At 35.0% G+C, this 19,589-nt stretch overlaps 2 protein-coding genes across 2 annotated transcripts in view; both read left to right on the plus strand.

The window, feature by feature from the left end:
• Positions 1–150: 150 nt before the first annotated feature.
• Positions 151–3,672, plus strand: LOC113495919 (hypoxia up-regulated protein 1-like; the record flags this gene model as incomplete). Its single annotated transcript, XM_026874919.1, has 2 exons — positions 151–285; positions 758–3,672. Coding segments are annotated over 2 exons (1,530 nt in total), but the record flags the coding sequence as incomplete, so codon positions are not given.
• Positions 3,673–3,773: 101 nt separating this feature from the next.
• LOC113495537 (interference hedgehog-like) overlaps positions 3,774–19,589 on the plus strand; it is a 40,594-nt gene continuing 24,778 nt past the window's right edge. Inside the window, exon 1 of the mRNA XM_026874292.1 lies at positions 3,774–5,571. The gene's annotated coding sequence lies outside the window, so the exon portion shown is untranslated. The remainder of the gene's footprint in view (positions 5,572–19,589) is intronic.

A 19,589-nucleotide genomic window follows, 5' to 3' on the forward strand; every position in this document is an offset into this window, starting at 1 on the left:
CAGTCAAATCACAACATTCTCAAAAAAAAAACCCTAAAACCAGAAATAAATAAAAATTGGCGTTCCATTCCAATTTTTTCATCAGTAGAGAAACACTGCTAATAAAATGCTAGAAAGTGTACAGATTATTTTAGGAAGTTATTTTAAAATTATCACACCTTTTCTGTTCGCAGGGCGGCATCTCTGGCAACAGGCTACAAGGTGGCACCCCTAAACGTACGCGACGCTGTTCTCTTACCTATCCAAGTCACTTTTACACGAAACATTGACGGCAACGAGAAGCTGGTAAGTTTTACAAGTACTTAAGATTTCTATTAAACATGTTAAGTATGATATACTCTTTCAGCATATGGTTGACTTAAAACTTCAAAACCTAAGGCTCAATTTTCAATTGCAATCTATCCTATTCTTATTTATATCTATAGAAGTATGTCAGGTAGATATTACTACCATTACGAGAAAAATAATTTTACCCTTTAATTTTTTAGTTCAATTTATTTATCCTAATCTTTACCTACCTATAGTAAATCGAATTTTCATTTCTTTCAGGATCCTACGGTATCACTTTTTTTCTATAATTTATATTTATTTAAGACAGTGTTGAAATCGCTTTTGAGAGCTTGCTAAAATGGTTTTTGACTTATCTTGTTTATTTCGGTGTTTTTCGGGGTCCCTTTTGTAACTAAACTTCAACAACTAACATATGGTAAGCGTTTGAGGAGGGGCAACCTTGTAATGGTCGATATAATTGTTTCAGATCAAGAGGACATTGTTCGGCCCCATGAATCCCTACCCACAGAAGAAGGTAATCACTTTCAATAAACACACCGACGACTTCGGCTTCCACGTCAACTATGCTGAGCTAGACCACATTCCTTCCAATGAAATCGCGTTCATCGGATCCGTGAACCTTAGCCAAGTTCTGTTGAACGGAGTTGGTGCAGCCTTAGCTAAGCACACTGGCGAAAACATTGAACACAAGGGAATCAAGGCGCACTTTAACATGGACGACTCTGGTCTTCTAAACTTGGTTAATGTGGAATTTGTTGCTGAGAAAACTGTAACAGATGAGGATGATGACAAAGACAGCACCTTGTCTAAGATCGGAAGCACGATAAGCAAACTCTTTGGATCAGATGCTGAAACTCCAGAAAAGGTAGAAGAAAAACCTGAAGAACAACCCCAAGATGGTGAAGCTAAAAATGAAACAAAGAAGATAAATGAGACGGAAACAGATAAGCAGAATGCTACTGAACCCGAGGTCAAACCCAAGCCAAAGATAGTCGTTCTTAAAGAGCCTGTCAAGTCTGAGGAACAACACATAAACTTGCAACCTCTTTCACCAGAACAGTTCAAAACTTCCAAAGCGAAGATAGCAGAGCTGAACTTGGTTGATAAAAAACGAGTTGAGCGAGAAACTGCGCTTAACAACTTGGAGGCTTACGTCGTAGATGTACAAATGAAGTTGGATATGGATGAGTATGCCGAATGCGGAACTCAAGAACAGATCGATGAGATAAAGAAACTTTGCACTGAGACATCCGAATGGTTATACGAAGATGGTTATGAGGCGGCCACAGACTTGTTTGAGGCTAAGTTAGCTGCCATCAAGGATAAAACTAACCCAATATTCTACAATTTTTGGGAACATAGGGAGAGGCCCGATGCCATCGCCGCACTCCGCAACTTGTTAAATAACTCAAGCGAATTCCTTAAAGTGGCAAGAAACCTTACAAAGGACTTCAATCCTGACAAGGAAGTGTTCACTGATGTCGAAGTAAACGTATTAGAGAAAAAGATTGATGAGACCGGGTCTTGGCTCAAGACATCTATCAAGGAGCAAAACGCTTTGAAAAAGAACGAAGAAGTCAAACTAACAGTGGAAAGCATTAGAGAGAAGTTGTCAAGCTTAGACCGTGAAGTGAAGTATATGTTGAACAAGATGAAAATATGGCGACCAAAGAAGCCGGTTAAGAAGGAAGCTGAAAACAAAACTGAAGAGCCTATTCTTGAGCCAGAAACGGTTGATGAGGAGGAGAAAGCTGAAGATACGCAGGAGGAGAAGCCGGCCACAGAAAAAGCTGAGGAAACCGAGACCACTGAACCACCGCTGCAGCTTTCCGATGGCGAAGACGAACATTCCGAGTTATAATAACCGTGTCAAGTAATTTAATGTATTAGATTAATTTATTTTTTATTTAAATGACTTGTTTGTGTGGCTTGTTTGTTTTAATATGTGGATCAGTAAGTTTGATTATATCAATTTAATTGTATATTTTCGCATTTAGTTCTTCCATCCAATTTGTATTTATTTGGGGTACTTTTAAAGTACTTTTATGTTGTGGGTTGTCAAGCTGTAGTGATCTCAAATTAAGAGAATTTAATAATAACCAGTGTTGTGCAGAAAGCGGCGACCTACTTTAATTTATTTATTTGGGTATAATTAAGAGACGGGGTGTTAACGGATTAAAAAATAACTCGATTCTTCATATGCTAACTAGAATGAAACATAACCTAAGTAGTAATAGAATTAATCATTATGAATGGTAGCCTTTCAATATGTACTAGATCCGTAAACTTATATAATAATTAATAATATAGTAAATGAAACTCTTCGTTACCGAAAACGAACAAGCCACCGATATGAACTTGCTATATAATCTCAAATCAAACTGTGGCCGCCTTCATTATTCCATACTCACAGAATTTTTAATATTTCTTATTGTATTCGTTTTTTTAAATATTATATTCATTTTTTTTTTACAAAAGAGCGGCTTCTCTCTAAGTTTAGCAGTGGCCCCAGTAGTAGCGGACGCGAGAGTGTAATGTATTTATAATCGTACCTAAACTTTATGTGATATATTAAAGGCTATAAGTTTGTGTGAGGATTATACTGTTTTTCTACTACAGACACAGTGTAAGCACAAATTGTACCGGAGCAGATTAATCTGTTATCCTTGAATGAATTTGTTATTTTCTAAGTGATTTGTGTGTTAACGTACGAATTTATTCATCTTATTAGTTTGATCCACTGATATACGTGAGATTTCCGATGTTAGCCTTCCTAGTTATATATTAACTGTGTAGAATAAATGTATGGTGGTGCGGACTAATAATTATAAAAAAAACTTGATCATAATATGCGACATCACAACACCCGAATGCTTGAAAGTAGTTAATTTTCTGAAACCTATGTGTCAAATAAAGGGACCTAAGTAGTTATTTACAATACAAACAGAGGCTAGGAATTACTCTCTTTTCTCATGACTTATTCATGATTATGTAGGATGCGTCCGTACCGTCGCGAGTGCCTGCGATACACAGAGCAGTAAACTAATGGAGATATGGAAAGGTCTATAATGAATGAATTTGAAAACATCTGTCGGAAAACTAATAAAAGAGCAATTTTTATTACGAAAAATCAATCGCTGTTCGTAAGTTTGGCTGTACGCGGTCATTGTTCAACAATATCTATAAAGTAACGCACATTAAAGTTATTCCTTTGCAGTAAACGATGAACACTCCATTATTTTACTAGTCTGTATTACGAACCAATTTGATGTGTCCGTAGAAGTGAAACAGTGTGCGGACTCAGGTCTTACACTTGTATTGTTTTAAGTGAGATTCGTTAAATACCCAGTCGCAAATGGAAATAAATTATACATGAATGAACATATTGTTGTTTTATTCATCACTCCCTATTATATTTGCACACTTAAACTGAATAACTAATTAGATGCAATTAGGGAAACTAGCACTGAACTAACTATGAAATAACAGACTAGAATATTTAGATGTAGTGAGCGATTTTCTGGTAGGTTCAGTCGGGAACTACTGAACCGATTTTCATCATTATTTTATTATAGAAAATCCATGTCCCATGCATGGGAACTTCAACTACTGCATCTCGTAAGAAGGCCCTGGCTGTACGTACTACCTGTAAAAGTAAATATGTATAGGCTACATTTTCGATCAGTAGTAATTTACAAATCATCCAACATATCACAGTATGTCGAACTAAATCGTCCGTAGTGAGGTTTGCTAAAAGGTTTTTGAGTGAACATGCGAAGTCACTTCTTTTAAAAATGAGATTGACCACTTAAGACTATTACGCTATTATAGTGTCAGTCCCAGCTTGGTACGGGGTACGGGTAAACGAAATTTTGCAACTTCAATAATATTGAATAGTACAGGATACATTACAATTGAGGAGCTCCTGAAAACAATTGAAACTCAACAATAAACAAATAATGGTAAAGTTTATTTTATTTCTACAATAACCCACGTATAAAGATAGTTTGTATTTGCCGAGGGAAACTAGTAGCAACACAATTTCACGGTTTGCTCTCACAGAAGGCTTTCTTTACACCTTTGTTTAAAGTAAATATTGAACGCAAAATACACTTGAGGAAACCGTTTGTTCTTTGAAAGCAAGGAACCCTATTCTGTTATTGATTGCTACACGAGTTATTAAATCATTCTTGTTTTTCGCAGTTAAACGCTTTTCGCTTAAACAAAAAATAATGTATCCCATACAACTTTCAAGAGTTCTTATGTAAAATATTTCGTTTGACGTTAAAGGACTGTGTAATTACATAATTAGAGAATATCTTAGTAAACGGTTAGTAAGAAATGATCCTGAAGATATTTAATAATTAAATGTATTCGTTGCGAAATGGGCAGGTAAAGCGTAATGATGATCAACAAAATTGAGCCCAGTCGACGCATGTATGGGACCGATACAATTGGATACAATACAATACAGAGTATGCTGATTTTTTGCTTGCATAAAGGAGCTCGCCGGAGTTCGGGAGATCTCGACATTTTTGAATGTCGGAATTAGGAATATTTTTTGCATGTGAATATTTTTTGGCTAAGAGTTGTTTTAGATACTCTATAAACGACTCCCTTATGTTCAATATTACTTAAAATTAAATTTGTTATTTTGAACACAGGTACCCATTATGTTTTTATAATGTCAACAGAAAAACTTTTATTTTATTTAATAACAACAAACACAGCTGATCTTTAAATTCCTGCTTTATCATTAAGCAACATCTTACATTGCGGCCGTTTCTTGTTATCAAGACAACAGACATTAGATTTCTCGCTTGAACTTCAACTGCCCATGCCTCATGGCATCTCAAACAAATTTTAAATCATACAATATCTTGACAGGCACCTAAAGCCCCATTACCCGTAACTTGTTTCAAAAGAGCTTTTGTTTTTTTAAGTCCCGAAGGAAGAAGTCGGCGCTCGCGCCGTGCACTGGCGCCTTTCTTAAGTGAGCGAGGCAGCTATACTTTAAATTATTGTACGATGGAGCGAGACAAAGCAATAGCATTCCGCGTCATAGACAGCAGGCCAAATGAATCCAGTTTGCTTGTTGTACGCTGGTTGGCTGGGTGTGTGCCGGGTTTTGTGATTATCTGACAGTGATGTAAACAATTAAATTTGATTTTTTTTTATGTGAATCAATACGCTCTATAACTTGAGTATATATTAGAACATGTGTTGAAGCTAATTATACCCAAGTACCAGTGGATTGTGGTGGGATTAATATTTGAAAAGGTAAGAATAACCAAGAATGCAGCCGATTCCCTCTCGCGTCCCTCTTGGTGGAATGTAATGCACCTCGCTCTGCCCCGGCGCACCTTGCGAGTCCATCGAATTTTGTGTCCAGCCGATACAACACACAGTTTACATTTTATTTGAGTTACAGCCGAGAATATCGTTAATATTGATTCAGATGAGGTACGACATATTTTTCAGTGTTTTTTCGTAAACAAAATGTTTTCCTATTTCGAGACATGTGCACTATTAAGTGGTTCTATGGAAAGAACTTTTAAAATAATCTGTCTAAAAATCTGTTTTTAACATACTTATTTACAAACAAACATGAACATTATTGGCACATTTCATTAAAAAAAATACCAGTGAGTTGGGTTGTTTTAAATCGCGGAATCGTGTTCAGTCCAGAAAATAATTTGTCTTATTCAAATGTTCTGCATTTATACTATCCAGAAAACTACTCGAAAAAAAATCTATGCTCCCGTATACATAGAATCTGTATGTAAACAACACACTAGCTATCACTAGCTTAGATCAGGAGTCAATCCCGTAGGACAAATAAATTAGTTCGTCCCAAGATACTTTATCCCAAAACAAACCCAGGTACCTTTATACTAACTGAAAGAAACATTTGGTACTAAGTGTGCTAAAGTTTCGTACCATCTATAAGCAAGCTATTATTTAAAGACACTACCCACGGCCACGGCACTAATGCCACAGATTCATGAATACATTATTCGAAGAAATTTGACATATTTCCTGTCAAATCGAATAAATTATGCAGTAGGTTAAAGGCCAAAACGCCGCCAAAAAAGTGCACGCTTATCATGTCTTGTTTCCTGTTAAAGTAGAGACTTAAAAACTTGAGAGAATCATGTTTATTATTCACTGTTCAATAGGATGATTGTAATCATTTTATACAGTATTTATTTATTTATGGCTAATTTTCACTTAATTGAACGGTCTTCTTCTGATTAATATAATATAATCTATAATATGAAACTTCATAACTCGCAAATAACGTGCGCTTCAATGGGTAAAAGTATTTCAAAAATCTCGTCCTTCATTAAAAAAATTTACCCACGTTACCCTTTTATTAGTATGTATACCAAGATGAACACTATTCCGATTCGCAATGTTTTTAAATACATAACGAGTAACTATTACTAACATTTGTTTATATTAGTAAGTCTTGTACTATCTATTGCGTTCCTAGATTGCGAGCGCGATAAATCATTCGAGCTCCGATCGACATGTCTGTTTGTTTGGGATAGGATTTAATAGACGACTGTCGTAGACGTATCGAATCTCGATCCACATTAATATTTTAGACACGTACATCTCTAAACAATCTTCTTGCCAATAACATAATAGCTTTATCATCAAGGGCTATCACATTAATAGATATCGCTTAAGCCTAAATTAACGTACGACTGAGGCTAGATTGCGATGTCAGATACAGATCTCCGGAGAATTCCGCATGTTAAACCAATTACTGAGAGGTAATATCAAATCAAATATGTTCTGAACAAAACAGTTTAATTGTAATTGATGTTTGAAGTAATCAATCAAACAAATGTTTGCAATAACTAAGCCATTTATGGGTTCTGAACGATTTATATGATCGTATTCATTATATAATTATTTATGCTGTCGGCTTTTATGTTCAAAAATCTTTACTCAGTTGTTTGTGTCGGAAGGATCTTACTGAGGGATTAAAAGAAAATTCCGCAGTATATAATACCTTGCCGAGAAAGGATTGGCTTCTACTTAGGTTCTCAATATATTTTCTATCTTCTTATTTACCACAGTATTGTAATTCAAGATTTCAGATAACTTACAATCCAGAAATATAACTTTATTAAAATAATTGCTGGGTTTCCCCTCTTTTGTTCAATTCTTATCTATTTAATGAACTACGAACTTCTTGTTGATATGTAAACAAATCGTTTTGATGCTCATCTGTTTTACATTTTCTGTGTTCATGTAAATAAGTTTATATTATACATTCATATTAGGGCCAAGCAGGTTAAGTAATTGACCTGAAAATCGTAGGTGGGCGATGAGTTCCGATGCAAATTACCGAAGCATCTTGACCGAGATCATTAAAATTTTACATCGCACTTGACAGATGAGTTTCACAACGAATGCATCTGTTTGATAAATCGCTATCTCGTTATTTTACCATTTAAAGATATTTGAAAATCTAGAACGCGTATTTACTAGGGAAAGAATGTTGCTTTTGAATTTTTGAAGTTATAAATTCCTTTAAAATAATTTGGCCCTTTGCCATCACTCGGAAATACATGCATATATGATAAGTACAGAGAATGCATAAATCGTGTTATTTATGTCCTGTGCTTTTTAATTTATATTGCTGTAAAAGTTGTATGCCGTAAAAGTTTTTATTTTAATAACCATTAATAAAGGCACAGATAAAAAATACCATTTTATTTCATGTAATTGTAAATCTTAGAGCTGATTACCGCATACAAACATGCAGATTTTTTATTAAATAAACATGATATTAATTTCCTACGGCCTCCTAACGGCCTATTTTAGTTTTAATCATGTGTAATATTGTAGTCGCACTTATCGAAATATTTTCACGTTAATTATTCGCTCATTATGCTTGTTTGCAGCTTATTTATAATTATCATAGAAATATTTGGGAGCTCTCTTTTATATTTGGCCACAGATTATTATTAAAATTATTTTCTACAAAATGGTTATTAAATCAAAAAGAGAAGTTGAGTGTTTGAACTAAAATGCATTTATTACACGTGTTGCTATTATTATTGTTCGGGATATTGGTAGATATGAATACTCAATGATGGTTTATTTTTATCTTTTGATTGGCCATACGTATTCGAGTACAGTAGAGTCATAGCCAGTAATAAAGTGCTCATGTATGTTTATAAATTGCGAGCATAACTAATTGATAAGAAGATGCGTACGTGATTTCAGAGACATAGCGTCTTCTGCTAATAGTTCAACATACTTTTCTAAAGTTGGCTACGATAAATATAGTTTATCAAGATTGTTACACTTTTTCTAGTCTAACAAATTACATGTCAGACTAATGATCTGTTTATGTTTAATTAGCATAAAAAATAATGATTAGAATATGCGTAATTTTATCGTTGGTGAACATATTTTTATTCATAGAACTATTCAGCGGCTATTATTAGCTATTTAGTGCCTGTGAACGTACAGAATGCACAACATTTCTCGGACTAGAAGCGCCACATTCCTGCACTCATAATCAGATCGCCATGACATTACCTTTCATCATTAATCATAGTTTTAATTGGTACTTAACCCGTGATAATCACGCCTGGCTTTAGGCATACATAAAGATTACTGAGATGTAAAAAAAACATTTGTAAGTATAATTATTAAGTCATAAATCATTGGGCATGTCTTCGAACGCCGCTAAGGGCACGATTTCAATCCAAGACCGCGGTTAAAAGGTTAATAAGAACGGTTTGAATCGTCCAGCAGACGTTCCTTGACGCTCCATTTCTCTATTGGAATACTCGGTACTTCAAACATTAGTAAGTGGTTGAGAGATAAACGGGTTATTTGAAACCAGTGTAAGTACGGCGGACGCCATGGAACCGACGGGATTTCACATTTTATTAATGTGATTCAACTGCCGCCGCACAAGAACATACGTCTAGAATCTTGACAGCAAAGCTACATCCGCTGGATTTTTGTATCAATAAAATGTTGTTTTACTGCTCGGATTAGGTACAGTGTAGAGCAAAAAGTATACCAATAGAAAACAACTTGATGTGTTTTTGTATCATACATTTATATGGTTTTTTGCTTGAGGCTTATGGTTTTTGATTCATGGAGAAAATTCTCATAGATGATTCGTTTACTTTTCTACTTGGTAGTTTAATTTTTGTAATAATATTTATTTCAATAATTTGATTTATTTAAGAAGTAAGTAATAATATTAATTTGAAATAAATATTATTACTTATTTACTTATTTTTATTTAATATTTAATTCCCGAATTTTCTCTACTGAGTCAGCAACAAAAATTGGTAGATATAAAAATAAAACAAAGTTGTTTTAGTTAGCAGCCACTTGTAATATATGCGAATACTAAATAACTGTTTTTATATTTCAATTGAAACTTATTTACAACTATAACATCATCGCTCATCTCCAAACAGTCTCAAGGTCGTCTTTGTTCACAAACGATGCAATCCTTTCGCGGCATAGTGATCTAATTTATTCTTTATTTTTATTGACAAGGTATTTAGCGTCATGTCTTAAAATATCCTGCAACTATTCATAACTAAACTTGTCAAGCAGGTTTGTTGGCAGTACCTTTTCGGCTATGGTCGACTTGACTTTTGGAGTCGTATTAAAATGTCATTGGAACGAATAATTAAATCATACTTAATTAGTTTTGGGTACATGAATTGTGAAGTGAAATTGTATTTACATGATGATTTAAAACAGTCATAAATCGTATTAGTGACACGATTTGCATAAGATCAACGTTTTTAAATGTTCATACTTTTTTTTTGCAAAGAAAAGACCATTTTGTTTGGCTCTCGCGACCGTTACTAAAGCGAAGAGTTATCTAGGGTGGTAATTATAGAAATTAAAATTAATTATTTGTCCTTCCTACCACTGGCTAATTGGCTATAATCAGCAGAAGACCGTTACCCGCCGAGCTGCATCTCCCAATTTGTCCATCAACAATCACTGGGTAGTCCGCCTTGGTTATCCAGTCCAGCTAGTTTTTTCAGATCTTACCAATCTTGGTGGCCATACAAAAAAGCCTCATGATCGCATAATAATAAAAATCTCTTGGAGGTCCCAGTATTCATAAATTAGCATAATGGCAATATTAACACAACTTGTGTTAGCAAAAATGTAGTTTGTCTATAAATCTCGTATCGGACACGATTTACCCTCAAATCAACGCATCCTGGAGCGCACCCCCACAATTTATCCCAATCTGTGCATTATAAAAGCACGTGCGATCCCTCGAGCACGTGCGGTGCATAAAACAATGGTTAGTGCAAAGCCGATAGTTATCAAACTATTCACCAACTAGTTCCTATTTCATGGTGGTCTCGTCGTTGCGTGGATTAAATAGGTGCTTGACCTCACGCGCGCCTCGCTCCTCTTAATAACCATTTATATAGATAGCTTTTTGTCTGTTTACTTTTTTGTGAACAATTTTGTGTAAAAGTTATGTTTGGGAGCAAATATTTCTCACGTTAAATTTAATTAAATCTGTGACAATTCAGTATACTATTATTTTCAATTACGGTTCTCTTAACTTACAACTCAAACAACTCTTAATTTACAGAATTGTTTTTAAGATCTGTGTTGACCTGACAGAGACAAAGAAAGAAGCCACTACAAAATATATAATGTATCTATTCTTTAACACTACTTAACATCTTTCTTTTACGATATCCTTTTCCCAAGTTTCGTCAGCACACAGAATTCCCTATAACAACTAAGTAAAAAAATATCTATTTGTCATATTACAACAAAAAAAACTTAAAAAATGATTACCCAAATAGAATCTTTCAAACTGCCCGTGGTACACATATCCAGAAATAGGAGGACTAAATTTAGTTGAAAACCTTTGTATGACAAACTATTCTTGCTGAACGTTACATTCAACCCTTGTTTGTAACCCTATTATATTTATTTATCATACAGATGACAATGTCCTGGAAAGGTCTAGGGAAGTAAGTCCCTTTCAGTTAAATAAAACTTACGAAAATAAATTGAAGAGAAAATATTCGTAGGTTACAAAATGTATGGTCATGGAGAAAATCTCCTAAGGGATGGGATATTAACCAGTGTTTTCGTTGTATTTACCATTAATTAGTACTAATTTTCTAAATATAATCCTAGAAACAATATTGGTGTTCAGAAATGAACCAGCAACTTCGTTCTGGTATTAAACCTGCACAATTCGTGAAGTTGCTAAGCTTAGCTTTCTATGTTGGCGGTTAGCTAAATCTCTGTACGAAACTGCTATTTGTAAGACAGTTATTACTTCCTACTTTGGTTGTTCGTGTCTCAAAATATGTATTTTGTGTTTGCAATGTTGCGGGTGACTGCGTTAAATAAATAAAAACAGCTGACGGTGACTTCTTACGTCTTATTTAAAGGTCAAGGCTTACTCCCCGGAATTGTAACCATCCTCGTGTGTTCGACCCAACTCAAATCAATTCGAAATAGATTATGACAGATATTATACCTCATAATTATACCTGTCCACTTTTGTAAAGTGAGTAATTCATTAGAATTCTTCTTACAACGTTTATCTTCTTTCGAGATCATTACCATTACAATGTCTGCCAAACGACTGCGCGCCTGTTCCAAAAACATTTGCTTGATAATTTTACATCCAAGCAGCGATTACGTAAACTCTACAGACTTATTATTCAAAATAGGCAACAGAGGACATAAAGTAACTGAAGGAATCCATAAAAGGTAGATATAAACGTGGAAGTGTAGCGCGAAGTGTCTGTGAATGGAAATATCACTTCATTATACTGTGATTTCGCTTCAGAACATTGTAAAATACTGCCTTAAAATGACTTCGAGTTCTATGTATTATCTTCGGACCGACCTACCTATCAGTGGCGAATATCTTATACCTCTAACTTCCAAGATGCCAATACACTAATTTTTATCATTATTTTGGACATTCATATGAGAGCTGCAGACAAAAAAACATCATCTAATATAAACCTGGGAATGAGACCAAATATCTCAAGTCCAAGTTTCTTTTCCGTCCATAAAACAAACGAGGCTTTACAATCGTGCATACCAGTCCAACAGTTTTCTCAGGGCTCTGTAAATCATAGTGGATGCCAAAGCTTGTCCTACGACCAGCTTGTTAAGACAATTGGGCCAGTGAAAGGTAGCCCACCGAGTACCGCCGCCTTTCTTCCTATTATGAAGGTTATTTTTATCAGGCCCGGCATCTACGCCCTTCACAAGATAAACAATGGACGTGAATAGTGATATAATCAGAAGTACAACACGTAGAATGCTACCGGTACTAACGGTACTCGATAGCCCTATGTATTGTTGCCTCTTAATATGCTCTTTTTACTTGACGGTTAGGTCCCGTACAGTGGGACATGTAAAACGTATTTGTGATACAAGCGGCTTGCAAAAAGCTTTTACATAAAATTCAATTCGTTCAAATACCAGGAGCACAAACATGTTTGTTAGTACAAATATTGAAATAAAAATACAGTCCAGTGTCATTGCTGTGTAACTATTGCACGCAGAGCCGGCTAGAGTATTATAGATCACGACGAATTGAATCAATTTGTTCAAAATCTCTTGACTATTTGTTTGCGTGGCTACGTCTGGATCAAGTCCAACTTCCAAGAAAAGTCAAGGGTTCCGATTTGGTTCAAAATGTGTACGTGCAGATGCGAAAACATCTTCTGAATCTAAATTATTTTTTGTTTATAAAGAAGGCGAAAACGCCGCAAATGCGCCCTTTGAACGGGATATCGTTTGAAAAGGCTCATTTAGCACATTTACAAACCCCGCTGTTTTATTTTCATAACGGCCGTTAACGAGAATTCATCAAAAAACGCACGAAAAAATATGTCTTCTTATCTTCGAGTTTCTAGGTCGAAAAATTTACATCTTTATGGAAGATTGTAATGGTTCGTAAATGTAAGGAAATTCCATAAAAATGATTATTTATTTGATGAGTAAGCAACGTGATAAAGTGTGAAAATCTAAAAATAGATACTTAATTCACACCTATGGTATTAATAAGATGTGAATTGGGTGCAATATCGCACTTATTCGAATAATTTTAGCTCCGTTATTTGGAGAGCAACCCAGTTGGTTTGGTTTTGTCAATGCTTAGTTATAATATTCTTATTATTTTTTTAGAAAATCTCGAAGCATTAGTAGATTAAATGAAGGGTTTCTTGCGCGAAGTATACGAGGAGAGAGAAATGTTCGTATACGTTATGGCAGGTTCAGTAGTAGTGTATGAGTTGCGCGCAGCACGTGCTCGCCACTAAATACGCGCTGTTGATGGTTCAACCAATTTGATAAATCAACGAATTTTCCCTAATCAATTGGTGCGCACGTTTCCCTAATAACCAGCCAGTTTAATATGAACCAGTATTGTTTCGTAAGCTTACCAATTATTAGTTAGAAATGCTTTTATTAGAGTTGTTAGTTTGTTGGACAATCTTGTTATCCTAATTTGTGAAACGCATGTTCAAAATTTGGTCACGTGCATTCAGTCTAATAACGTTAGGTACAAACTTTATTGCTAATCAAACTAGTGTTTGGATTAATTTCAACTGTTTAATTAGTAGATACTTAACTATATATTGATTTGTATCTAGCTGTCCGACTGAAGTAAGATAATATTATGATCAAAATTCGAAATCTTCCTGCAGTGAATCAATAATGGTAAGTAGTGTCCAAAAGCATGTTTGTTTTGAAATTGGATCGCATGTCATCGATTTCCGCGCCCCCCTCCAGGGACCACACAACGTATAGTTCCGGGTACTTGCCCAGTTCGTATTACCCACAACACTTAGGGTTGCTATCACTTGACATGGTACTTCTGTATGTACCAGTTGAATAGCTGCGAAAACTTTCTTCAACCTTGAAATTTCGAAGCAAAAATTGAATCTATGATCATGGACACTTGGTCTGAGTTGTAAAGCTTATTATACAAATAAGGTTATAATGTTCGTCAAACGCAAAAGGACGAGAATCTGGATTGGTTTTTATGAAGATTAGGAAAACTTTTGTCCGTTGTTGAAAAGTGATGACCCTATACGATTTGTACACATGGTGATCGATGCACTTAGAGACCTACGAGTTTAGAAATGGGCAAGTGACAAAATGAGGAAGTGTTCCGTTATAAGCTGCCCCATGTTTGACATGCCCTCCAGGATATAAGTGGATTTGTGTTACAAGTTCTAACTATTTAACAGATTTATTCAAGCTTTCAAAGCATGCGTGTAGTGTTACGAGATCTTTAATCTATTTAATTAGAACTGAAGATTACCAACGTTAAATCTGATATGTCCTTTTTAAGCTTTGCAAGCACCCCACTGGCCCGTGGCTTTGTACATTACAAGGTGCAGAAACGTGGCTTAGTCTGGTAAAGAAACGAGCTAGATAAATCATATCTGTGTGACACATCAGAACGGCAAAGGTGTAAACCTGGCAGGACGTTCGTCGAAAACTTCCTTTGTTGCATAAACCTTTCTGTATACAATAGAAACTGCACACAAAGAATTTCTCATTAAATCTTACAAAAAGATAAAAATAATTCCTTGGAATATAAACAATTTAATTAAGAGTTGATAAGCTGACAATGTGCTCGTGTTCTCAGTGACGTATTGTATCGCACTCACTTGAGTTTGTTCTTCGATAATGAGTAAATATTGACCCGTTCATTAACTACTACTGTTTTATCGTCCGTATCATATCTATGGTATGTCTTCATAATGTTAGCTTGTAATGTTAAGGCACATTGTTAGGTCATTGATAGACAGACTCCTATGTTGTGAGGATAATTTACCATTCAGCTTTCGATTTAATTAGAGTGCGAGGGTTACTCGATGTGGAGTCATCACACACATTAATATTAAAGTTTTATATACGCGTTCACGTAAATGGCCCTTTTTGACAATTTAACCAAAAATAATGATGTAGACAATAGTAATAACAAAGCTATTTCCTATTTCTTCAACAGTCTTAGGTATCATCTGTTATTTTCACGAAATGTCCAAAGCGTACAGAACAGAACATTTGCATCCAAAATAATACAAAACCATTTGGAGTAACAAAACACAGTAGCAGCTGCTTCCTAGATTACAGTACCAAGTGTTTCCATTGATCTAAACTATCCATCTTGTCGGAATAGTCAATGTGTTCAATAGTAACTGCTCTGGCCTTACATGCTCAACAATAAGTACCGGAAATTGTGTCCCCAGTGAACGACAGGTGAGTGTAAGTCGAGATTCGTATCGCACCTATCATTGGATCCTCGACTACGTTTGTTATGTAATTTGAGTATCCTTTTACCAATTAATTGTTTATAGAGGGTTAGTTATTGTTGTTAAATAGTCCGGTACTTAATATCTATTCTATTTTACTTTGCGCTTGTGTTTATTATTTTGTCGGTAGTGTATTCTCTATGTGGATATTTCACATTCTTCACTCGTATTTGAAAAGAAAATGTAATAAGAATTGTGACCAATATGGACGACTTTATTTTAGTTTGCCAGAGTCAAATTAGATAAAACAACACAATTTAATTAAGTCACTGATGTGTTTGTAGCAGTTTAAAATCCCACTCTTCTTCAATCCTTTTCTAAAATTCACCTCAAAAAGGGCCAAAATAAAGTCTGCTTTACATTGCAGGTCACCCTCAACTGCGCTGTTGCTTTGACTATAAACTAGGTAAAGCGGCTTACGGTTAGGACTTAGTGTTTCTTGTTTACTGTCCACTAAATAGGATAGATCATCCATCCACTAGAGACTCTTATCAAAATGAGTTGATTTTATTATGAGGAGTATTTTAATCCTCGTTAGATTTTTTACCTTTAGCATGAAATGACGTGTCAAGGCCATATTTGATTGCGGTCTGGTATGAATGTATGGTAGTGGTAGGCGCACAGTCTTCCTTAGAGATAACGCCAAGAGATGAAAAATTTTGGAACACTATTGTACACACATGTAGGTACGTATTATTATGTCAAATATGATTGGATTATTAATTCCCAATTCATGTGAAACAAAACATTTAATTAGAATAGAAGATCAGAATTTTCCTTGTAGTACCGTTGTTTAACAATACCCTTTTTCGAGTCTTGAATATTGCCGATAAACTAAATTCAGGTATATTTTCAAGCATTTTGTACATTTTATCGACATCGTTCTCAGATTACCTTTTAGATATTATTCGTTAGAAGTTTTCACGTTACATTTATCTTTTTTGAACATATTTTCTGCGTGTAATCCTTAATTGGTTGAATAGAATGTGTAAAACTCTAGGTATTTGCCAAGACAGAATTCAACGAATTTTATGATAAAAACATTTTAGAAAATTCGAGATAAACACTAATCCATGCATGTTTACAGACAAATTCATGAGAATCTGGGGCTTTATGAATACGTCTCCCTGTCATTTACATGGTCGAATCAGGTGTAATTTGAAGATGTCAGGTGGTTCGAAATGAAGTAGTAATTAATTATGATGATGGGAATGTTTCTGACATGGTATGATGAGTAATTCGTAAATCAATACTCACTAAAAAGGCTGTAAAAGTTTCGTTGCTTATAGATCTATTTAAGTCTGTTCTTGATAGACTTGTAATTAGCAGTAACAATTCATCATAATTTACAGTATAACTTCAACAAGGTCTTCGTTCGGACCGTGGTAAACCCGTATTTATGAAGCTACACACATGTTAATACCACATAAAAGTCGTGGTTATAAGGAGGAGCCCGTTAGTGTAATATACAGAAACATATTAACGTATATGTACAATATGTAGCACTTACTACACTTGGTGTCAGAAACTAAGCAATAAACATCTACCGCAAACGTTATATGAGCTGTAATATTGCAAGTTTAATTCGACCTTAAGGATGATACCCAGTTGGTAGACAAACCGTTTGATTCAGTGCATTCAGTGCAAGACGCTCTTTTCGTTATGGAGTTTTATCAGACGCCTGTGCCTGTTTCGAATTAACATTCCTATATGCAATGAAGATCAAATATCTGAATCTGGAAATTAAAGCTAAATAAAATTGTTTCAAATATTTTTTTTTTTTTTAATATTTATGGAGTTGGTTTGTGGGTTTATTATGAACTTCATAGATACTCAATACAATTCGAGTTAAATATAAGTATAAAAATACGTACATACGTCTTCATATATTAAAAATATGTTGTCTATTTGATAAAGCATAATAACACAAACAGGTTGTTTGCTGCGTGTCTTCTGAGAATCGAGCTGGGCTTCTGTGAAATCAGATCTGTCTGATCGAGTGCCATAACTTATCTTTGTAATGCATTATCTACTCAACTCAGTACGATGAAAACTTTATGTCATCAAAGAAATAAAAACATTTTTTATAGTCGCACGTAGCGTGTGGTATGCGGGCCCATTGAATTCTTTATGAGGCATTTATTGAAAACAATGTAGTTCTTTCTACTATCCTTTTAAACGTTCAGGTTGTGGCTTGACTGAATAAAGAGATTCGGGTTTATAACCATTTTAGACGTGCCCTCCATTAAATAAAGCCAGAATACCCTTTAAAGAGTGCTCAAAAAGTGTGCGTGCTGTGAGTTTGATAGCTGTAACAAAGAAAGCTGCAATTAAAAACGTACTTACGTCTACAATGAATACCTACGTATGTAGCGGAATGTCCAGATCGTTAAACCATTTTCACTGTGAATAGGCCTAAAATAAGGGAAATAGCTACATAAAAAAATACACATCAACACAACAAACCAAATTGTTTTCAAATAAAAAGATATAAACTTTGAACAATTTGGGAAGGTAAAGAAGCCATAGGGTACATTATTGAGGCGGACCAGCTGTCGTGATTCCCAAATTCTCGCTGTGTGAAAAAAACGGAGATTATATTACAAAGTTTATCCATCACTTAAAAAAAGTTAGGTGGTAACGTCCCGATAAAAGAAATTTAATGTTCGATGAAGACGAAGATTTACTTTGACTGATGATTATAACCTTATATAGGTTTCAAGGTATGGCTGAGAAAGTGTATAATGAATCATTGTCATATCATGATATTACAAGATTGGAAAAGGGAAAGGATCTTGAATCTTCATTTTGTTGTATTAACCGATGTTCCGCACGCAATCGTGGTGCTCTTGTTAGTCTGCAACAATTTATAGCCTAGAACCTTGTGGAACGTAGAAACTAAGTCCATACAAACTTGGAGCAAGATACATATATTTGTTCCATTCTTGATATTTGATCTGCATTTGGTGACCATAGAAAGCGCAGCACATTTTATTACTTGCGAATTAGAATATCAATAAAACATTTATAATTATGATACATGTAAAAGGATATGACAAATCATATGCCATGTTGTAAGAATCTACGGAAGTTGTGTAGAATGACTAACAAAGTCGTTGTTAGACCTGTCATCTATGTAACAAAACTTTAATTGCTCCATAAACTAAACAGGCAACGGGCCTCTTTCCTGTTTTCATTCACACCACAAATGGAAAAACATTACATCCATACCTTAACCTGCCTATGACGTCAGATTAAAAATATGTAGTGACAAACTGCTACAAACCAACACCGGCAGCCGTCAATTAGACGGCCATAAATCCGCATTTCAATAATCCTAATGCGACGTGCACGCCTGTCGAGGAAGCACTAAACCATGTCCAAAATGATTTGAATTTAGCAAGGAAACGTCAGCGATGCTCGTGACGGTGTTGCCATATACTGACGCAAGGAGTTTCTATCTCATTATCAAGTTAGGCGGAGTGACCATTGATTGGCTTAATGATTGACAAGTTGTGGAACAAGGCGAAACCAAATTAACAGCTCTGATCGCACTTCATTACGCACTATTAGAGCTAGCTTAGGCAGTTTCAAATGATTGAAAGCGTTAAGTTATACGATAATGGTTATTGTCACATATTAAACAAGCTTTCATGCATGTTGCAATGGCGAGAAAAGGTGCAATCATCATTTTTGCTGCAATCTGCAGCCTTTGCCAAGTCAGTTTTATTCCTACTTGCATCTTGAATGCACCTCTTGTTTTCCATTTAATATGTCGTGTCCAATCTTACTTTATTTACGTTCTTCGAAGAAGATATTAAACTGCCTTTCATATCACCATACATGCTTGGACAGCCATTTAAAACCTGTAATAAGAATATCGTATTACAAACATTTTTAAAGGGAACTGGTCAGTAGACGCTTGGTTTTATTTAGTTAACTTTATATTAAGACGAAGTA

The sequence above is a fragment of the Trichoplusia ni genome, chromosome 7 (genome assembly GCF_003590095.1).
Source record: "Trichoplusia ni isolate ovarian cell line Hi5 chromosome 7, tn1, whole genome shotgun sequence".
Lineage (NCBI taxonomy): Eukaryota > Metazoa > Arthropoda > Insecta > Lepidoptera > Noctuidae > Trichoplusia > Trichoplusia ni.